Source organism: Agelaius tricolor, unplaced genomic scaffold (assembly GCF_023055355.1).
Source record: "Agelaius tricolor isolate 1412-34295 unplaced genomic scaffold, bAgeTri1.0.p SCAF_38, whole genome shotgun sequence".
Taxonomy (NCBI): domain Eukaryota; kingdom Metazoa; phylum Chordata; class Aves; order Passeriformes; family Icteridae; genus Agelaius; species Agelaius tricolor.
In genome coordinates this window covers 4,035,175-4,057,878 of record NW_027269298.1, presented here as the reverse complement: position 1 = coordinate 4,057,878, position 22,704 = coordinate 4,035,175, and the positions used below count along the sequence as shown (strand labels likewise).

The window sequence follows — 22,704 nt, the reverse complement described above, 5'->3', positions numbered from 1 at the left end:
TTCAGACACAAATTTTAACTCACTTAAATTATAAAAAAAAAATTACTAAGGACAAACTGAATCTGTCTTTTTGTTTGTTGGGGTTTTTTCTACCTCTGAAAATTATTTTATTGTGCAGTTGTCAGAAGGGAAGTGAGGACTGACACAGGATTGCTGTGGACACACTGAAAATTGAAATCCTAAATTTAAAAAATTGCTAAGTTTGGCAGTTCTGGCTTCCTCAGGGAGTGGCAATGATGTTTTAGTAAAGAATGATCTGCCATTAATTATTAACTGTGGGTGAAATGTGTTGGCATTTTTGCTCAGCCACAGCAGAGGCTGTTTAACCCACCCTCATTAACATCTATGGTTTGCTCTTGTCCCAGACACAATGGCTATTTTAATATATTTTATTGTTTTGCTATTTTCTGGAAGGACTTTTAGCCAAGAGAAAACGTAAGTAAAAGCAAATACAGAATTTACTGGAAATGTTACTTGATTGTTGTCCTCTCTTTTGGATAAAGAAATCCAGAATTTAGGTAGAGCCAATAGAAAGGGCACTATCCAAATAGGATTTTAATTAGTGTCTTACAATAACCTGATTATCCTGTTTGCTTTAACCCTCTGCATGTAACTGAATTCTGAAAGGGAAGTAAGAAATCTGAAAAATTAGAAAGAAATCTCTTATTGTTTTATATTCTGTGTACAGATATGTCCTTACAGCACCAAAGATCATCCGAGCTGGGGCCTCTGAGAAAATTGTAGTTCAAGCTTTTGGTTACCAGGAGGAATTTCCAGTCAGCGTGGCCCTGAAAAGCTTCCCAGATAAGCTCGTTGTGTATTCGTCTGCTTGGATCGCCTTAAACCCAGGCAACAAATTCCAAGATGCTGTAACTTTAACAGTAAGGAATTCAGACCTTTCTTGCACTCTTTTTATTATCACATTTAGGCTTAAAAAAAGATGAAGTTTCAGTAAGTTTTCAGGTGTTTAAACTGGGGAGGAAGGGCTAATGCCCCGATTTTTGGTCTGAAATTGAAATTACGCTGAATAAAATCAGTGGAACAACACTGAGGTTAAACATAGAATCAAACAGTTTTAGAAACATTGCATAGCTTTAAAAATAGAGAGAATCAAATCAAAGTACCAACCACAGCAGCAGCTTTGTTGTGGCCAGGATTCATCATGTGCATAAATGGAAATCTGATAATTTCTACTATTGTGACCTCATTACTGGGCTTTGAACTTGGCTGGTTTAGTTCTGGGCATAAATAAAATGCAAAATTTCCAAATATCTGTAGCTTAATACTCCAAACCATCCTCCCCCATATAGAGGTAGAAGAAGCAAGAATAAATCCATGTGAATATTGATATTTTTATTTAATGATACTCAACCACAGGGTGGTAATTACTTTTCAGATACTCTTTGCATCAAAAAAATCCTGTAGGACAAAATACATGAAAAATACTTTAATAATTTTCAAAAACCTTTATTTCATCTCCCCCAGGTACAACCAGCAGATTTACCAAGAACAGATACTTCAGACAAGTATTTGTATTTGGAAGCTGTTTCTCCACATTTTACAAGATTTAAAAAGATTCCTGTTTCCTATGAGAATGGGTTTCTTTTTATTCATACAGACAAACCAGTTTATACTCCTGATCAGTCAGGTAAATTGCTTATTTCTCATGGCAGAGATTTAATTTTAAAAGTCTGCTGACTCTGTCAAGGAATTAGGATTTAATTGTTCTTCAAGCTCTTGGTTGTGTTGCATTGCCATCAGCTGATATTGAATTTTTTTATCAGCAGAACAATACTTTGAATTATTTGATTATACTGGAAAAGTTAATCACTTCTCCCTGCCCTCCTCACCCTAAATTACTAATTTGTGGCAGAAAGAGTGAAAGATATTCCTGGGAGTTTGTTAAAGGTATCAGTAAATTGTTTGGTTGTTTTGATTTTGAGATTGCTGTAATTCTTACAGTGAAAGTCAGAGTTTACTCTCTGGATGAAGAACTGCAGCCAGCTTACAGGGAGACTGTCCTGACTTTTGTGGTGAGTTGTAATTGAATTTAGTATTAATATTTTGTAGCTCTAATAACAAATAAAGGTAGGTAGGTAGATGGGAAATCAGTATTGCAGTCAATGTTTAATAAAACTCTTAGATGTTTTTGCAGGTAGCCAGACATCTTTTAAAAGACTTAAAATTGATTTTGCTAGGTTGGATAGAGGTTTTTAAATCCCAGATCTGAAGTTGTTCCAGAATAGAAAAAAAAATTATCTTTAATATCTGGACAAGGGATTTTTGAGGGAACTTTAATAATGTATGGGGTTTAAACTGTTTGTTTCATTTAAGATATGAAAAATAATCTGTATCTACCATATTTTTCAGCCTTTAACAATTGGCTTGTTATTACTGTAATTTTTTAGCTATTTTAAGCATGGCTTTTACTTGGTGAAACTAGAGTAAAGTATTTTATCAGAATGTCAGTCTGAGTTTTTCTACAAATATTTATGTTTTTCTGCTTTGAAGCTCTTAAGAAAAATATGTTATGGCCAGGCTGCCTCTGAAATCCCCTCTGAAGGATGAAGATTCCCCTTTTAACAGAACAATCTGTAACTGCTCATTCTGTCCTCTTATCATTTCAAGGATCCTGAAGGAGTAGAAGTGGATATTCTGGAAGAAAAAGATTTTACTGGAATAGTTTCTTTTCCTGACTTCAAGATCCCTCCTAATCCTAAGTAGATTTATTTAATGGGGTTTTTTTTGGTGAATTATTAACATTATAATGCCTTTTTATAGTGGCTGTCATCGAGTGGTTTTGCATGGAGAGAAACTTGGAGATTTCTAACATTTCACATAGGGTGGAATCATGATATAAACAGGGACCTTATGGCAGAGTATTCTCCTTAAAGAACAGAGGGTGGCAGGTTTTTCATGCTCAATTAAAAAAGAACATTAATGACAATTAAAGCTTTCTACTGTAGAGATATAAACAGTGAGAAAGACCTGGGGATTTCATATTTCATATGTGTTTCATACAAATCACCAGCATTTTCCCAGGAACAGCAGCATTTAAAAAAAAATCTGTTCAGTTCTCCTTTTAGTCTTGAGAGGGTGCTGAAGCATTGCTGAGATGGCAGGAGGATGATAGCAGGGGCTTGAGAAACTGGTTTATAACTGATTTTAGTGCTTTCAAGTAAGTCTCAAATAATTAGTGATGTGTCAAAGAGAATCTGCTCAAAGCAGGCCCTGAACACCTCAAAAAATCTGGTGCAGAATTTTCCTCTCATAGAAATTATTACCATCATTATCATTAATTTTCATCTTCAAAACTGTTTGATTGTTGATATTTCATAGATACGGAATTTGGAAGATTAAAGCCAAGTACAAGAAGGATTTTATGACCTCAGCTATGGCAAAATTTGAAGTTAAGGAATATGGTAAGGGGTGCTCATACTGTGAACCTGCATTTTTAGTGTTTTCAAGAACTCAAACCCCTTGCAATGGTCATGATTCTTCAGTGGCTCAGCACCTGTGGCTTCATGGGTAAAACACCCCCCAGTGACCTTTTTTCCACTCCATTTGCAGCATTGCCAAGCTTTTCCATCACCATCGAGCCAGAGAGTAACTTCATTAGTTCTGATAAATTTGAGAACTTCAGGATTGTTGTGAAAGCCAGGTGAGGAAATTTGCCTTGGAATCCTGAATATTTTGTGTCTCCTCTTCTTTGACCTGAGGAATGATTCTCTGAGTCCAGACTTTTCCTCTTTGCTTTCCTCGAGGAGCTCTTTCATCAAAATCATTTCTGCTGTCTAAGAAATCTAAGAGACCTTTCTTAAAATTCTCTCAAAGTGATTGTTTTTCAACAGAAGTCTTTAAAATACAGACATTTGTTTTCCATCTCTTGCCTAGGCAATTACTCTTCTTCAAAAAGAAATGCTTTGTTGCAGCCATTAAAGTGATCTTAAAAGCATTTATATTGTTTTATTCTCAGCTATTTTTCCAACAAAAAGCTTCCCAGTGCTGATGTTTTTCTTCGTTATGGAATAATTGAAGGAAGTGAGAAAAGAATGATGCCTCAGGCAATGCGTGTAACGAGGGTAAGAAGCAGCAAATCAAATTTGTGTAGAATTCACATGCATAACTCAGGACTGATCCAATCCCACTGAAGTTTTTCCATTAAATTTGGTGAGAGTAGGGCCTCAAGTTGTAATTTGCATCCACAGCTCCCCAGTGTGGACTTTTCCTGTATCAGGCTGTCATCAGGGGCAGAGAAAGGCACTTGGAAATGAAATTCAGAGGCAGCATCTGAGACAATGGCATTTCAATCTGCTGCAATTACTCTCCTGGCCAAACTGTGTGATTAAAATGGATATGAGATAACTTCAGTGCTATCTATTGCACAATAACTGAAATCAGATGGAGACAAGCAGATCAAAATGATACTGATTTATTCTGGGGAGTCTGTTCTACACTAATTGTCTCCTTCCCTCATTTAGTGAAGATATCTCTGTGTTATCCCCACCTCTTGCTGAGCCTCCAAACAAACTTTGCAATATGTGCCATTGGTTGATTAATTTAAAATAATTTTGGGGAATAAAGAATTCTTTATTTAAACATCTCCACTCTTTGATTTCCTCTGAAAATAGACAGTGAACAGAAACACACTGAATCTACATATGGTAGATATAATACTCTAGGTATTATTTCTAAATTATTGACTATAAAGTGATAATTTCTATTTCATTTCCAGATTGAAAATGGAGTTGCTAGGGTCAATTTTAACAGTAAGAGAGCAGCAAGTTCTATAGGCTTTGACAGTCTGGAAGAACTGGATGGCTCATATTTATATATTGTGGCATCAGTGTTGGAGTCTAGGGGTAAGTTGCTCTTTAACTGAAATTTTTCTTAACACTTCTGCAAATGTGAACAGAACTAGAAAAGAAAATTGCAAGGCTGACTTTCATAATATCAGACTTTCTTTCATACTCAGTTCTTCTTCCAAAAGCTTGTAAGGAAGAGCAGCCCGTTCTCACTGTAGCAATGGTTAAGGATTAAGCTTATTTTCAGCTATTGTTCCATGGGTGCTGTGTTTTGTCAGGTGGCCTCAGTGAAGAGGTGGAGTTCACTGGAGTCCAGTTTGCTGTCTCTCCTTACAAGCTGAGTTTGATTGCCACTCCTCTCTTTGTGAAGCCTGGACTTCCCTTCTTCATCAAGGTCAGTTCCCAGGAGCAGGGGTTGCACATTGAACAAAGCCCCATCATGCACAAGCCTTGTCATTTTCTCTCTGTATGGCTGATGAACACACTTTCATTTCTGTTGGCTTGTACATTTTTTGACTCCCTGAGCAGCTTGGAAGACTCTTCCTGAAAACTGTCACCATTTCTTTGTCCTGATGAACAGGTGCAGGTGAAAGACCCCATGGATGACTTTGTTGGGAATGTCCCTGTAACTATCACTGCCAAATCCTTAAATGATGAAATGGTTGAGACTCAGTTGATATCAGAGGATTCAGAATCTGGGAGAAGAAAAACAAGCACCAGTGATGGAACTGCTTTGTTTGTTGTTAATATCCCACCAAACAGCAGAATGTTGGAGTTTCAAGTGAGTTAAATTGTTCCATTAAATTATTTCTTCAAGGGTGCAATTATTTCTTTGAGGGTAAGGTCTTGAGCTGGCTTCTCTTTTATTAATCCCTCTGAACAACATATTGCAGCATGATTTTAGTATTGTCATTGCTTGTTTGCTTAGGTATCATTCTGTACTCAGACTATTCAGACATTTCATTATCTTTCCAGGTAAAAACTGCAGATCCACGTCTTTCAGATGAAAACCAAGCAAGTAAAAGTTATGAAGCAAGAGCTTATTCATCCCTGAGTCAGAGTTATCTCTATATTGACTGGGCTTCAAACCACAAAACCCTGGAAGTGGGGGATGTAATAAATATTAATGTATATCCACAAAGTCACTACATTGATAAAATACATCACTACAGCTATTTGGTGAGTAACAGATGTTTCTGCATAAAATATTGAATTGTAATTTAATATGGATGGTCATGGATGAAAAACCTCAGCAGTCAAGAACTATCCTCAGCATAGAATATGTGCAGCTCTGGCAACTGCTTCCTTTCAGATACAATCTGTCAGCTTTATAGGAAAAAAAAATAACAGTCTCATGTTTAAATTTTATATTTATATGGTCTATTTTTTAAAAAATTCTTATCTGACATTGACTGCGATTGAGGACAAGTAGTATTGGTCTCAAAAGCTGTTTCAGAAGGTGAAAGTAGATGAAGGACAAGAAGTGCAGAGACAGCACTTCTTTTAGTGGAAAATAGAAATTCAAATAATTATTACATGTGAAAAATAGACTGAATATAAAATTTGACTTTTTTATTCTCCATCATTCTTTTAAACTATAGATCACATCAAAAGGGAAGACAGTGAGCTTTGGAACTCAGGAGAGAATGAAGGATTTGCAATATGACCATCTGACTTTACGGATAACCCAAGAGATGGTTCCTTCTGCACGCCTCATTGTTTACTACATAGTCATGGGAGAAGGAGCTGCAGAGTTAGTGGCTGATTCAGTTTGGCTGAATGTGGAACAGAAATGTGGGAATAGCCTTGATGTGAGTAGCAAAATAGGCCCTGAAATTTGTGGGTGTGCATTCCTTTTATGGTCAGATTTTATCTTGGACTTACACAAGTTCTTTAACACTTAAATGATTATAGTAAATGTCTGCCATTAGCTGGATTGATTTCAGAACAATGTGCTTTCAAAATTACCAGTCTTTGTTTTCAATTTATAGATAAGGCTGCAGTCAAGCAAAGAGACACTGAAACCAGCAGATGTTGTATCACTCACCATAGAAACCCAGCCCAATACCTTTGTTGCTTTGTCATCTATTGACAAGGCAATATATGGAGTCACAGGAAGAAGGAAGAAGGCAATGGAAAAGGTGAGGTAGCAGCCAAAAAAGAAAATCCAGTTGCTCTTTGTTTCATTTCACATGCAATAACTGATACGTGTCATGCACTCAGCCAGCCTGAAATTGGGCAGCAGAGCAGTTCAAGGCTGAGTGAAAGTTGTTTGTTTAAATCTACAGTTCAAAATTATTAAAAGAACCAGTTTACAATCTTTTGAATTCCAGTAGACATAAATTGTGGTTTTAAAAGCAGATCTGAAGTCTCTCATCAGAACTCCACAGACCTGGCCAAAAATAGGTTGCAGCAGAGAGCTCCTTGCTGAAGGAGCCATGGAGAGGATGATCTCCTCTGTTTCACAAAGAGCCTTCCCAGGCCGTGTTCTGAAGACATCCTGGTAGCATGGCCCATGTGTTTCTCCTCAGATCATGCTGCAGCTGGAGAAGAGTGACCTTGGCTGTGGGGCTGGGGGAGGACAGAACAACATTGCTGTGTTCAGGATGGCTGGGCTCACCTTCCTCACTAATGCAAACGCTGATGACTCCGAGGAAGCAGGTACAGCCCTGTGGTCCAGGCATGGAACTGTGCATTTTCTGAAATGTTCCATTGGCATTCTCAGTTATTAGCTTGGAACTCACAGGGGTGCAGACACTGATGGTTTTTGAGGGGGGAAAACATCTTGTGGAACAGTTACTGTAATCAAAATTAAAATACCTCTATGTAATTAAAACAGCAAACATAAAAAAGTTTCATTCATTTGGAATGTGATCTTGTGGAATTAAGAGGACAATTCTACTACAAGAAAAGTTCATGTTGTGTGTACTTTTTTATTTTTCTGGACAGGTGAACCTTGCAATGAAGTGTTAAGAACCAAACGATCTGACTTCAGGGAAAAGATACTCAAAGAAGGTGTTACAAATATTTCTATGTATATCATTATTTTAAAAAATCACATCCATTTGGAAATAAAAACTTCATCTCAAGGAAGCTAATTTTTTTTTTAAGTTTAATAAGTTTTATTTTTATTTCAGTGGCCAAATACCGAGACCGAGAATCCCAGACGTGCTGCAAGGCTGGAATAAGAGCTTATCCAGTCTCTTATACCTGCAGGGAGAGAGCTGAGAAGATTAAGAGCCAGAAGTGCTTTTCTGCATTCATAGATTGCTGTGAATTTGCCAACAAGCTGCGGCTGGAAGAGCCAAACAAGCTGCTGATATTGGCCAGAATGCGTGAGTATGAGAGCTCTGGGTGTCCTGCTCCAGCAGAGCAGGGGATGGAGAGGTGATGGAATCTATAAACCCCTCCCTGGTACCTGGCAGGGTTGTTCCAGACAGAATTTGACCACTCTCCCCAAGTTTTAGTTAAATATCCTTGAGGAGGGCAGGAGAGCAGTTCTTTATTGTATTCAGCTCTCTGTTCTGTTCACCCACATTTAGAACAAGCACAACAGCAATCAGAGACTATTTGAGAGTAAACATCAATGCCAAATTTGAATCCTTTGCCCAGGCCAGAGACAACCACTGGATAACACCTCAGGAAAGATCTGTGGGAGGGTTAAATTCCTTGTCTTCCATTATCTCCCTATAATTGCTTGTTAACAAGGTGATCTGTCAGGATATTGGACAGGTATTCACATGTGTAAATATATGAGGTGGGATGAAACAGATTTTTGACTGAGGGTATTTTGATACCTTTTTTCTTGTACCAGGGTTTTTTTACTTGATTTATTTATGTTCTTCAGATTTTGAGGCTTTCTTGGAACTGGATGAGGCACAAGTTCGTAGCTACTTCCCTGAAAGCTGGTTATGGGAAGTTCACCAAGTTTCTTCAAGGTACTGCTTTTCTCAAATCAACTTTATAGAAAGGAAGGGGTGAAACTGAGGTAAATTGGGTAACTTAGTTGTACCTGAGATGTATGCTGAAATGGAGTCTTATCCAAACAAACTATTCCTGCCATGTTCCTCTCCATGTGCTGTGTGGTGCCCAGATTGTTGAGCCATTTTTCCTTTCACTTTGGGCCTTGCTAAGTACCAGCTCCTGTGAAATCAGTTAAACCAAGTTTATTGAAACCAAAATCTAGAATTCCTGTGTTCTGGCTCAGAGCTTCCCTGAGTCTCTCCTATGGTGTTGCTGGTGATGAGCTGTGCTGTTAACAGACAGTGATTGGTAATGGATAAATGTAAAACCACTTTTAACACAGGTCCAAGACTCTGTCTGTCACCTTGCCTGATTCACTGACCACCTGGGAAGTACAAGGTGTTGGCATTTCAAATAAAGGTAGGTCCTGCAACCCAGCTAGTTTGGAGCTAAAGGATCAGGAAGCTTTGTAGACTCTCTCAATGAGTTTGACAGTCATGTTCTAAAATGTTCATTTTCTGGTTGAGAGGGAAAGAAAACAAAAATATGTATTTTAGGGAAAGTAAATCATTTCATGTCATGTCAGTGTCAGGGGCTGGGAAAACAAAGCCTATCTTGTGTGTGACAGGGGCTCATAGAGAGTAAGAAGAAGAAAAAATATTGAGTAACTCTTCCCTGGAAAACTTTACATTGTCTTGTTACCTGGAGCTCAGGTATTTGAAATTTTCCAAGAGGTTTGGTAGTCCAAGCAGAGAATTTCTTTGGGAAGAAGAAACTCAAAGAACCTGGATGAGGTTCAGGTCAGCTGGGGTGTGAGGAGTTGTGAGAGCAGCTTGGATGAGGAAGCAAAAACCTGGGAACTTTTAAAAAGCTTGGACTGCTCAAAGTACACACTGAAAAATCATAAATCATCACTAAAGTATGTCAAGACCTTTTCAAACTTGTTTGTCACAAGGGTGGATGAGACACTCTGCTTTCATGTTTTTAATTCCCTCAGGTATTTGTGTTGCTGCACCTTTGGAAATCCAAGTTGTGAAGGATATTTTCCTGAGCATTTATGTTCCTTATTCCGTGGTACGAGGGGAGCAAATTGAGTTAAAAGGATCTGTTTATAACCATAAAGCCTCTGCAATTAAGGTAATTTGTGTTAATGAGTCCTGCAGAAGGATTGAAATAATAAACTAAAAAAGCATTTTTCCTGGGAGTATTCAAGATAAACAACAGATCCTTGGATGGGATTTCTTCAGTCCTTAAGGCAGAAACAGAGAAGTAGCATTACAGTAACAGAATGCTCAGTACAGGATTTGATATTTCTCTGCTGTCGTACCTGCCATGGAAATGAAACATTCAAATCTCTCCACCTTTCAGTACTGTGTTAAAATAGCAGCTGGAAATGGAATCTGTACCTTTGGAGATTCTGCAAGTGCAGGCTCGAGGCTGCAGAGCTGTAAATGGAAGAATCTGGATGCTGGCTCTTCCTCAGCAGTCACATTCCGGATCCTCCCGCTGGAGTTGGGTCTTCACACTGTCAACTTCACATTGCTGAGCCCCAGGAACAGTGAAATTGTAGTTAAAACTTTACGTGTCGTGGTAAGGGAAAAAATCTCCATGTTTTTTAAGCGTTTTTGAATTTCAATTAGGGTTCAATTGAGTCAATATAGAATTTTTGCTTTATTTTAATATCACACAATATTCTTGAATTCACTGAGGCGTGTGCAGTGGAAAAAGGAATGGCTGAGTATTTGAGCACACTCATTTTTAAACCTTGATTATGAGAACTGAAAGATTACATGTATAAAAAAATAGATTAGACTTTGTAAGCAAGGGAGAATACTTGATTCTTAGTTGTTTGGTTTGGATTTTCACTGAAATGCGATCTTTTCCTTTCCTAAGGTTTAACTTTAATCTTTTGTTAAATTTTCTCAAGAATTGTGTGAGCTAGAACACTAAAATTCATGTGTACAACATTTATGTCAAACTACAGAAAAAGAAGGCAAATATACTGAGGGTTTAACCTGTTGTTTCAGCTGATATATTTGATTAAACAAAAATGTTTCCATTTTCTACCTCTTTCCTCATCATGATCCCAGCCAGAAGGCGTTAAGAAAGAAGTCCATGCAGGTTTCACTTTGGATCCACAGGGTGTTTATGGTGAGAAAATTGATGAAGTGTCTTTGTGTTACTTTTTCCTGGTCTTGATTCTTGATAATCAAGTTTTTCATAATGTGAAAAACTTGGAGTTTCTCCTTCCTGAGATATTGTAAATATGTCCTTTCCCAAGGATTTCCTGCTTTGGCTTAAGGGGACTTGGATTAATTTCTTAAAGGAATCTTTAGATATATCTTTTAGTGTGATATGATTGTAAGCTTTCCTCAGCTTTATTAGTGGGAATAGAATATGTTCTTATTTAACCAAAGAAACCACAAAGTTTAGGTCCAGATCAGATTTTTTTTGGTAACAAAAGAAAGATGAAGAGTTCTCACCAGTTCCTTTTCAAAGCTTGATGTTGTTTGCCTGTGCATTTGCGAATATTTCTGCTTTTCAAGTTTTGGTGTTTTGGTTGCTGAATTCTCAGTTGTAACCTTCAATCTGTCAATTACAGCTGAATCATCTGCTGATTTAGATTGTGCAGTATTTTATATATATATATATATATATATATATATATATATATATATATATATATCTATCTTCAATTTCAGGTTTAATCAAGAGACGACAAGAATTTCGATACAAAGTCCCACTAAATCTGGTCCCTAAAACACAAATTGACAGAAGTGTCAGTGTAAAAGGTAAATAGAAACTTTTCATGCACTGCATATGTACCTTTCCTCCCATTTTGGATTAAATTCATCTGATTTATTCTTTTTCTTTTGAGACAAGGCTTTGCAAGTCCCCTTTAGTGTAGAAATTCAAACACTTCCCAAAGAATGGTTGCTCACAGATTCTGCCCTTGGATTCGCTTTCACGACCCCTTGTTTCAATCAGTTTGGGGGCTTTTCCTTGCACAGGACATCTTCTGGGTGAAGTGATTGGCACGGTGCTGAGCCCCAGAGGGCTGCAGATGCTGAGCAGCCTGCCCAGGGGCAGTGCAGAGGCTGAGCTGATGAGCATTGCCCCCGTGTGCTACGTGTTCCGCTACCTGGAGGAGTCGGACAATTGGCACCTGCTGGGCCCTGAGACCCTGAGCGCCAGGACCCAGATGAGGAGGAAAATGAAAGAAGGTAGAAAAATCTGCTGCTTCTCTTGCTGCAGGGTTGTAGAGGTCCTTTGCTGAGTGAGAAGGGTGATACATCTGAGGGAGCAAACACGATTCTCATAACTTCTCTTGTGCCTGATGTATCCCTCAGGAATTGTGAGCATCTCGTCCTTCAGGAATGCTGACAGCTCCTACAGCATGTGGAAGAATGGGCAAGCTAGCACATGGTGAGCTGAAAGGGGTTTGGGCTGGAAAAAGCCTAATTTCATCTTTTCAGTAAGCACCAGACAAGAGTGTGGTGGCAGATTTAAGCAGTGCTTACAACTCTCAGTAATATCTTTTGATTCGTTGGTTTCACTCGCCAAACCTTTTCTTTGTGTCCATAATTCACACCACAACAACCAAGATGGCTTTGGGATGGAATGAGTTCATACCCTGAAACATGGGAATTGATCCTGGTTTAAAATTATTTCAGTACTTATTGCCCATTTGTTAAGTTAAATTTAAAATTAACCTTCATTATCCCTTTGAAGTAAATTTGTGTGTGCCCTCTGCAGTACCTGCCAATCTAAACAAGCAGCATCTCTTTGCTTCCCTTGGCAGGATGACAGCTTTTGCTTTAAGGATCCTTGGACAAGTGAATCAATACATTAATCTTGATAAAATGTCTGTTTGTGATTCCCTTCTGTGGCTGATTGACAACTGTCAGATGTCAGATGGGTCATTCCATGAATTTTCAGACTACCAACCAGTGAAACTGCAGGTATGAAACCCAAACCTTTTCTCTGCTTAGGCAGTAGAAGCTGAAGGCACCAGGAGATAAAGTGTTTCGTATTTTAGGTTGTATTTCATCAAAATACTCATTCAAGACAACTTTTCTCTTTATTCTAAATTCATTTAAAGCCCAGCACAGTCTTGCAGACCTTTTTGTTTTCCCACAAAAAGTAGCTGCTTGTCACTTCTTAATATTCAGAAAAAGAATGTTTAGGTTCATTTCATAATCTAATAGTCCTGGCCCATGAATAACTTCATATATTTTGGTTTCTTTTTTACAAATGAGCTGTTACCTTCCAAAGAGTCAATGTATTTTCAGGTTTAACTAAGCTGATAGTTTTTACAGGAATTTCTATTTGTTTCCACAACTTAACACTGAGAAGTTCTATTATTTAAATGAACTTTTACTTATATTTCCTTATTTTTATTATTTGGTTTTTGTAGGGTACATTACCTCAACAAGCTAAAGAAAAATCTTTGTATCTCACAGCATTTTCTATTATTGGAATTGACAAGTCAATGAAAATATGTCCCACTCAGGTAAACATTATTTTTATTTCTGCCAGCTGGTGTGCTCTGCACTTCTAATGTCTTCCCTTTTCTTTAACTTTTTTTTTTTAAAGTCAGGAGTTTTTTTTCAGTTTCACAGATTTCTTTGCTTTGTTAGTCTTTGTCTTTCAAAGCCAGCAAAAGAACGACAAGGAATTTCAGGATTCATTATAAGCTCTTGTAGAAGACATTCTCTATCTGTACAGTCCTGACAGAGAAGCTGTGTGTCTGTAGGGTCAGTGTGATGGCTGTGAGCTGTAAGCTGTCTGTGTTTTCAGAAAATCCACGATGCCAGGAGCAGAGCAGGGGATTATTTGGCACAGAACGTGCAGCATGCCCAGAGCCCCTTCACCACGGCCATCACCGCCTATGCGCTGGCCCTGCTGGACCCCAACCACGGCACAGCTCGGGAAGCCTTCTCTGCCCTGAGGAGAGAGGCCTTTGTCATAGGTACTGAATTCATTCTGCACTAGAGAGGCCTTTGGCACAGGTACTGAATTCATTCTGCACTAGAGAGGCCTTTGTCATAGGTACTGAATCCATTCTGCATTAGAGAGGCCTTTGGCACAGGTACTGAACCCATTCTGCATTAGAGAGGCCTTTGGCACAGGTACTGAATCCATTCTGCATTAGAGAGGCCTTTGTCATAGGTACTGAATCCATTCTGCACTAGAGAGGCCTTTGGCACAGGTACTGAACACATTCTGTACTAGAGAGGCCTTTGGCACAGGTACTGAACCCATTCTGCCCTAGAGAGGCCTTTGGCACAGGTACTGAACCCATTCTGCATTAGAGAGGCCTTTGGCACAGGTACTGAATTCATTCTGCACTAGAGAGGCCTTTGTCATAGGTACTGAATTCATTCTGCACTAGAGAGGCCTTTGGCACAGGTACTGAACCCATTCTGCCCCAGAGAGGCCTTTGGCACAGGTGCTGAATCCATTCTGCCCTGAGGAGAGAGGCCTTGGCACAGGTACTGAACCCATTCTGTACTAGAGAGGCCTTTGGCACAAGTACTGAATCCATTCTGTACTAGAGAGGCCTTTGTCATAGGTACTGAACACATTCTGCACTAGAGAGGCCTTTATCATAGGTACTGAATCCATTCTGCCCCAGAGAGGCCTTTATCATAGGTACTGAATCCATTCTGCCCCAGAGAGGCCTTTGGCACAGGTACTGAACCCATTCTGCCCCAGAGAGGCCTTTGGCACAGGTACTGAACCCATTCTGCCCCAGAGAGGCCTTTGGCACAGGTACTGAACCCATTCTGTACTAGAGAGGCCTTTGGCACAGGTACTGCTCCATCCCCACTGCTCCTGGCCAGTCCTGTCCCCACCTGTACTCAGCACTTTGCAAACATCAGAGTTTTAGTGTAGGAGAGTTGGGTTTCCATGCCTGGTAGGTGCAGAGTGAGCTCCTGCCCATCCCTGGCCCTGGGTGGGCAGTACCTCACCTGGTGTTGCAGAGCTGCTGCTGGGCTTGCACCTGAACCCTCTTTGTCCTCCTGCAGGTGACCCCCCCATCTACAGGTTTTGGAAAGATGCTTTCAAAGCACAAGAGCAGCCAAGCCCCAGCTCTGTCACTGCACAAATGGTTGAAACCACAGCCTATGCCTTGCTCACTACTTTGCTGAGAGGGGATGGAGTCTATGCCAAGCCCATCATCAAATGGCTCTCTGAAGAACAGAGATATGGGGGAGGATATTATTCAACTCAGGTGTGCTTTTACATATTTTGTCCTCATTCTTCAAGTACCAAAATCTGAAACATTTTTTTTTCCATCCCTGGACATTCCAGGCCAGGTTGGATGGTGCTTGGAGCAACCTGGTCTGGTGGAAGGTGCCCCTGGAATGAGAGGGGTTTAAGGTCCCTTCCAACCCAAACCATTCCATGATTCTGTGATAGCAACATTTGAAGAGGATAATTCAATTAAATGACCACACTGCCAACATCAGAGTCCTGTGTATGGGATTAGTATCAAGTGGCTCCATTGCCATGATATTCTTGGTCTCTGGGAAATCTGACTTCTCTTCATTAAAATAAACTGAAATTTGATAAATAGAATCTCTGGAGTTAATTCTTTATGCTTGGTTTCTGACAGGACACTATTAATGCCCTCGAGGCCCTGACTGAATATTCCCTTCTTGTCAAACGGCTGCATTTGGACATGGATGTTAAAGTGTCCTACAAAAATGGTGGAGCCCTAACCCTATTTAAACTGACAGAAGACAATTTCGTGGGAAAAACTATGCCAGTGAGTGAATAATACTGCTTTAAAAATGGAAACCAGAATGCTTAGCATCTTGGTAAATTTAATATATTTGAATATTCATTTAAATTTAATATTTCTGCAGAATCTGTTATGGATTTGAAATATAAGCAAGACAAGCAGATCAGCTGACCTGAATTGTTGCTAATTGTTGCTAATCTTTATCATTAACGTGCAACTTTTGTTCCTCACCAATTCTTTAGGTACCTTTGCAGGATGATCTCTATGTAAGCACTGGCAGCAGCACTGGCATAGCAACAGTAAATGTAAGTATGCAAGCAGGTTTTTGAATGGAATTTCTCTTTTCTTAATATGCTGTGGTTTTGCTCAAGAACTCCCCATTTCTTTCTATGCTGATAATTTATTGGCTCTGCATTGCTGGTATTTTTATATTACCAATAAACCAGAATTGTTTCTATTCTTCCCAGTGTGAGTTTTTACAGTTTTAGGCCAGTTTTGAGGATTGTTTACTGCTGCTTCTGTTTTGTCTGATTTATTTGTGTGTGTGCAGGTGAAGACAGTGTATAACACCATTGGTACTTCTGAAGAGTCCTGTAACTTTGAACTGAAGATTGTTCCCAAGAGAGATGATGGTAAAGGGTTAATATAATTTTAAATGTTGCTACTCAGGTCAGCGCAAGGGAGGGAGGGGAAAAAATCCTGGATTTTTATGAGTGTGTTTTTATTAAGAAAGAAATAAATTCTGCCACTTTCTAAATGCAAAACTGGAAAAGAAATAGCTAATAGCTTTTTGAGCCCTGTTTAAAATGACTGCCTTTTTGTGAATAGAATTAATATTTATTTCTTTTGGGTTCATTTTTAGTCATTTATGGAAGAGTTTTTACAGGTGGGGGAGTGAGAAAAAAGAAATATGATGGGGAGTGGGAGAGGTTACAGTGAGTTCTACAAAGTACTGAGAGTTCTAGTCCAATTACAACAGGGGACAGAACCAAATTCTGAGTTTAAACAATATAAACACACAATAAACTACAGTAAACCTTAAAGCTGTCATTTCACCTGAATTACCAAGGAAGTAAATGTCATTTGTTTGTGGCTAGATAATGATTTCCTATAAAAATAGCCACCAAAACAATGTAAAGAGTTACCTTCCAACTGTGAAAATGCTTTGTGAGAGTTTTGGGCTACTGCTTCTGGAGAGTTCTGAAATTCTTTGGCTCCACTTGCCACGAACAGGTCGCATAAAGAGAGAGGGGGAACCCCTGGGGCGCCTGGAGGCCTGTGCAAAGTGAGTGAGTGAGGGGTTTTATTAATTATTCCATCAGCTCTCCTGATCTTTTCTTTCTGTTTCCTCACTGTTACGTGCATGTGTAAACAGAATTAGAGCCAGGGGTCGTGATCTCTGTGGGGAGGAGTGTTCAGGTTATATTTGGGCCCTCCTGGAACATGAGCATTAAAAGCTTCTTCATGCATGGTATTGGCAGAAATCTGAATGGATTCTGCTGGACTGTTTTGCTTCATTATGAGTTTACTGGGGCCTAAATGTTGACAGAGTTTTCCTCAGTTTTTTCTGGGATCACATTCAAATAGGTCTGTTTAATTTCAGTTATAATTAACTAACACTGGCTCTAATCTAATTCAGGTACAGGCCCAGTGCCAGGGAGCCCCGCTCGGGCTCTGCTCATGCTGTGATGGACATAGGGCTGGTCAGTGGAGTGGAGGCCAATCCAGAGGATTTATCTACTGCAAGTATTCAAGAATGGTTCTTCCCTTACTGCCTTTATATGACAGAGCTGCAATATTTACTGTTCTTTATCTTTTTCTGTGCCCTGCAGCTTGCAAGTGGAGTTGATCAGCTGATAGCAGATTATGAGATAAAAGATGGGCATGTTATCCTGCAGATAGACTCTGTATGTTACCCCTTCCCTGACTGTAAGCACTGCTTTTACTCTTTGGAATCATTTGGCCTCCTTTAGAGCTCCTTAATTCACGTGTCTCTCAAACAGGTGCCAGCTCACAAGTTCCTGTGTGTTGGCTTCAGGATCAGTGAGCTTTTCCGGGTTGGAATGATGAACCCTGCCACCTTCACTGTGTATGAGTATCATGCTCCAGGTATGTGTTCCAGCTCCTCACATCCTTGTTTGCCTTTCAGCTCTGTACTCTTCCCAAAGAATTACACTTTCCCAGCTTTAACAGATTTTTATTCCATTTTATTTGAAGCTCATGTGACTTTTGCCTCGCCAAGTTTCAGTGTTGACATCTTAGACATTGATTTTCTACATGTATTTTTTATTTCTTTCTGGATCTTCTAGACAAAAGATGCACCATACTTTATAACCCCTATGGAGATGAAAAACTGGTGAGATTATGTGAAGGAGATGAATGCAAATGCATGGAAGGTAAGCTTTATTTGAAGATGCTTTTTTCATTTTACTTTGTGGGAAAATGCAGTGTAGTGCTTTGAACAAAGCCACACTGAACATAAGGAAAAAGTCCCCATAACAACACAGCTGTTTCCCCTCCAAATTTTACATTAAAAGGAAATTTAAAGCTGTGTGCAGTGTGATCATGGAAGTCTGACTGGATTAACTCTGGTGTTCGAGGGCGTTATTTTGTATTTTAAATATTCACTGTTCCAGCATGCAATCCCATACTTATGGTGTTGCTCAGTTAACTTTCCCATGCAGGATGATGGAAATGTAAGTTTTCTTTGGGGACATGTGCTGGCATTCTCTTACCTCTGCCTTTCCCTTTCTCCTCATAGCTGAGTGTGGTACAGTCCAGGAGAGACTCGGGGGGTCGGTGACTGCTGAGAGCAGGAGAGAGGCTGCCTGCCAGGGGGACACTGCTTATGGTAAGGGGGCTCCCACTGCCTCTTCCCTGCTCTCAGATGGCTGAGACTGGGGCTCCCACTGCCTCTTCCCTGCTCTCAGATGGCTGAGACTGGGGGCTCCCACTGCCTCTTCCCTGCTCTCAGATGGCTGAGACTGGGGGCTCCCACTGCCTCTTCCCTGCTCTCAGATGGCTGCTTGCTCTGGCTGCTGCTGCTGCACAGCATCTTGTTCACATTACAGCTGTAGTGCTTGGAAATTTGGTGTGGCTGCCAGTGGCATAGAGTGATGTAGAGAAAGGTGAGCTCTGCCCACAGCTTCCCTCAGATCTGGTGCTGATGATTTTCAGGATTTGGTGGTTTTTACGAAGGTTGAGGGCCATTGGTTGTTTCTGTATGTGCATCTGAGGATGATGAGGATGGATAAGGCAAATGATCCTAAGCAGGCTTTGATTAGGCTGGGATGGAGGGTGGTGGCAGTTTTGGTTGCTGTTAGTTGTAAATTGGCCAGTCCTTCTGGGCCCACTGCCTCTTTCCCTGCTCTCAGATGGCTTTGCTCTGGCTGCTGCTGCTGCACAGCATCTTGTTCAAATTACAGCTGTAGTGCTTAGAAATTCAGAGTGGCTGCCAGTGGCATAGAGTGATGTAGAGAAAGGTGAGCTCTGCCCACAGCTTCCCTCAGATCTGGTGTGGGTGGCACTTCCCAGTGCTTTCTGCCCCTGTAACCATTGCATTCCCAGAAATCAGGCTTGTAAAAAACCAAAATTCTCCCTCTGAGCACCTCTGAGACACTCAGGATGCATGGCAGGAGCAAGGAATAACCAGGTTCTGCTTTGTGTCTTTCTGCAGTTTATAAAGTGAACATCTTATCTCGCAGTGAGGAGGGGTTTTTTGTGAAGTATTCTGCAAATCTTCTGGACCTCTACAAAAGGGGTGAGTCCCATGTTTCTGCTCCTGGGAGAAAGGAGTTGGAATGCTCTTGGGCACTCACTGTCTTACCTGTTGGGCCTGTGGAACTGAAGCTGATGTTCACCCCTTTGTCCTCTGAGTTTAAGCAGCCCATATTTCCTTAACATTACTGTAATACTAAATTTTTTAATGTGCACAAGGCTTATTTACCATTCAGATTTAATTGAAAAATCTTTTACAAGAGACATGTTTTATATAATTAAATTTTCCTGTTATAGAACAGTGGCAAAGAGATCCCCTGGCTGTGCAGTACTGTAGAACATTTTAGTGTTTTCTATCTAATATATGAATTACTGGAAATTCTTTCTGTGTAACTGTCCACTTCTTGATTTTTTTTTTGGTTGTTTTTTTTTTCAGGGCAAGCTTTTGCTCAAAAAAGTAATGAAATAACCTTTGTTAAAAAGAAGACTTGCACAGAAGTTGAATTGAACCCAGGAGAGCAGTATTTGATCATGGGAAAAGAAGCCCTAAAGATAACCATTGGTTACAGTTTCAAGTAAGTCATTTACCACCAGGATATGCTGAGATTTAATCTTAAAGTGTTTGTATGTAATAATTCTGGTGAGGTACAGCATTGATTTAATTTTGAAAGTATTCAACCAGCAGCCACACAATGTGGTGTCAGGTGTGCACATTCAAGAAGCAGGATTGTGAACACAGAGCCAGCACTTCCATATTGTATTTTTTTTTTTTCTGTTTGACGTTTTCCTTCCCAAATCTTTGCAGCAAATGATAATTTTCTGTTGTCTGCTTAGATTCCAGTACCCCTTGGACTCCAGCACTTGGATTGAGTGGTGGCCTTCAAATACAGCCTGTCCATCCTGTCAGGAGTTTCTGAACACAATGGAGGATTTTGCTGAAGATCTCCTCATCAGTGGCTGTTAAATCACTTGGAGAAGTTTTTAAATTAAAAATCCAGATCAAATCCCATTGAAAAGAAGAAAAATCCTCACCTATTTATTAATTCTTTTTGACTGAACACTCATTAATAGTTTCCATGAAAAATTATCTTGGCATGCATTTTATAGCAATATTATTGCAGCAAAGTAATGCTCAAATATGATTTTTAAGCTTGGATGAGAGAATAACACTGAATGGTGCAAAGACATTTGAAGTCAAAAGAGTTGGATTGACTGCAAAAACAAACATGAAAAGCACTGTCCTGTCACTAAACCCAAGTCTTATCAGAACATAAATATGTGCAGCCACTTTGTAAGCTCTCTGTGAAAGAAACTTCATTCCTTAGCTTTTCCTTTTGGACTCTTTTTTTGAACCCCTGCCTTTCCATTCCTGACAGTAACTGATGCTGGTTTTATGCTCTGCTTTCTTGTTAAAAAAACAAACAAAAAACCAAAATTCTTCAATTATGTGTGTGCCTTTATTATTTGTGTTTTAAGACACAGTCAAATGAATCAACATCTCCTGTAACTTAAGTGGATTAAAACAAAAGTTACTTTGCATTTGATGAGTGAATTTGACAGTTAAAAAATCTTGCCTTGCCTCCAGGAAAGTGGAGGATGAAAGGCCAATTTTCCTGCTCACAGCTCCTGGCACAAATCACCTTGGTTCCCAGTAAAAAGAGAATTTGATACAAAGTACAGTTGCACACGTTTTTATTTGTATTGAGGAGATGCCCAAAAGCAGCACGTCCAAGAACTTTAAAATTACTGTTTTCCCTCTCTCTTAGGAATAGCTCAGTCCAGGACATTTAAGATGTGGAAAGAAGATATTCAGAGATGATGCAATTTTTAATTTTGGCTCTGTGAGTATTTGACTTTTTTTTTATCCTCCAAACTTTCTAAGAAGCACAAGAAGCTCACACTGTGTCCAGTAATAGCTGGATATAAACTCAAACTGCAGGGAGCTGTACATGGAAATGCTCAGTGGGGCTGTCTAGACAGGCCACCTGTAAACATTTCTGCTTCTGAACTGGTGGCTGTGTATTGTCAGTCCTAATTTTCTCTTTAAATGACAGGAGCATGTCTTGTTTTCACAGGTGACTTGTGGCATTTCTCTATTGATTTTTTTGTGAGCCAGACTGCAAAAAAGGCTCCTGGAGGCCAGTTATTTAAAAATAACACATAGAAATGCTACTCTTAAATATCAAATTGCAGTTACTAGTTAAAAAAAATCTTTAATTTTATTTGTTATCTCTGTTTCTATTCAGAATTAACTATCCAGTATATCACTGGGATCAGCAATATACTTCAAGTGCATGTATTTAAATTTGTACAGATAATCAGCCATGTGTAGGATGGAGGTGTGCACAGATCCCAGTGGCAGGAAAATTCCCTTCCCCACGTGGCATGGCTTGACTTTCACAGCAAAACCACGTGGGGGAAAGGTGTATCTGTGTCTCCATCTGCTTCCACATGCAAAGGATGATGGCAGATTTGTGCAGCACAAGAGAAGATGGAAGTGACATGGGAGTGATTTTAGAGCTCAGTGCCAGCCTTGGTGCCTCATGGTCAGAGAGTTCTGAGGCACCAAACAGCCCCCAGGATTAATCCCAGCAAACATGGAAATTCTTGGAATAATCACTGCTTAGGTGACTCATCTGTATTATGAAATGGAAATTATTTCAAAGCACATTCTGTCCTTCCAAGCTTGCTGTGGATTCTGGACACCAGAGCTTTTCTCTCTGAATTGTACACAGTGTTTTTCTGTTCCTTGCTTGTTTATGTCTGTGATGTGCAAGTCTCCAAATGTTCCAGCCTTTGAATCCCCAGCCAAGAGCTGTAGTGCTTCCAGAAAAACTCCAATTTCCCTGTGCCACTGCTGCAGTGCTCCCAGAGGCCAGGCAGTGCCAGGTGCCTGCTCTGCCTCCCTGCTGATGGAGTGGCCCCAGAACTGAGTGCTCCTGCCCACGTTTATCCCCACTTTTCCAAAAAAAAAAAAGGATGGCTGACCTTGCCTGCACAGATCATCTCAAAGCAGGACTCTCTAAGGGCAATTAAATAACTTTGGGCATTATACTTCTATTCCTTTTTCATATATTTCCCTTTGAATAAGGAAACTCAGCAGATGCCATTCAAATGTGATTCTCCCTGGGTACTCTTGGCAGGCCTGAGTTGGTTGAATTCCAGAATTACAACAAATCTAAGGGTTAATACTGTGTTATCCTTTAGTTCTTTTTAAAATACCTATTTCTGTACATTTCCATTTGTATTTTACTGGTTTTTAGACAGCTAAGCATCACAAAATGAACTCATTTCTCTTTTCATTGCAACCAGAAATTAATCTCAATGACCCAAGCTGGTGAGTGACTTGAATAGCCCAAATTCCAGCCTGTTATGCACAGTGACATGTGAAACTCACACTTTGCTCTGGGCTGAAAGCTGCTGGGCTGTGCCAAAGAGCTGTGACTAATTTAGGGAGAGAGCCAAAGG

The 22,704-nt window shown here is 39.8% G+C and overlaps 1 protein-coding gene across 1 annotated transcript; it reads left to right on the top strand.

Annotated features, from left to right (window-relative positions):
• The first annotated feature begins 370 nt into the window (after positions 1-370).
• C5 (complement C5) lies at positions 371-20,405 on the top strand. The gene is made up of 41 exons (XM_071454435.1): positions 371-435; positions 689-881; positions 1,486-1,648; positions 1,963-2,033; positions 2,629-2,720; positions 3,340-3,422; positions 3,571-3,661; positions 3,977-4,082; positions 4,736-4,862; positions 5,084-5,199; positions 5,386-5,586; positions 5,781-5,984; positions 6,407-6,616; positions 6,797-6,946; positions 7,337-7,466; positions 7,755-7,820; positions 7,943-8,140; positions 8,653-8,743; positions 9,112-9,188; positions 9,766-9,905; positions 10,137-10,358; positions 10,859-10,919; positions 11,471-11,560; positions 11,780-11,992; positions 12,119-12,194; positions 12,571-12,730; positions 13,186-13,281; positions 13,569-13,740; positions 14,801-15,006; positions 15,391-15,543; positions 15,762-15,824; positions 16,070-16,151; positions 16,753-16,804; positions 17,159-17,261; positions 17,352-17,426; positions 17,523-17,628; positions 17,829-17,915; positions 18,281-18,370; positions 19,196-19,279; positions 19,673-19,811; positions 20,071-20,405. Exons 1-41 carry the CDS (start codon positions 371-373, stop codon positions 20,198-20,200), a joined length of 5,034 nt encoding a protein of 1,677 aa, XP_071310536.1. The 3' UTR covers positions 20,201-20,405.
• The last annotated feature ends 2,299 nt before the right edge of the window (positions 20,406-22,704 follow it).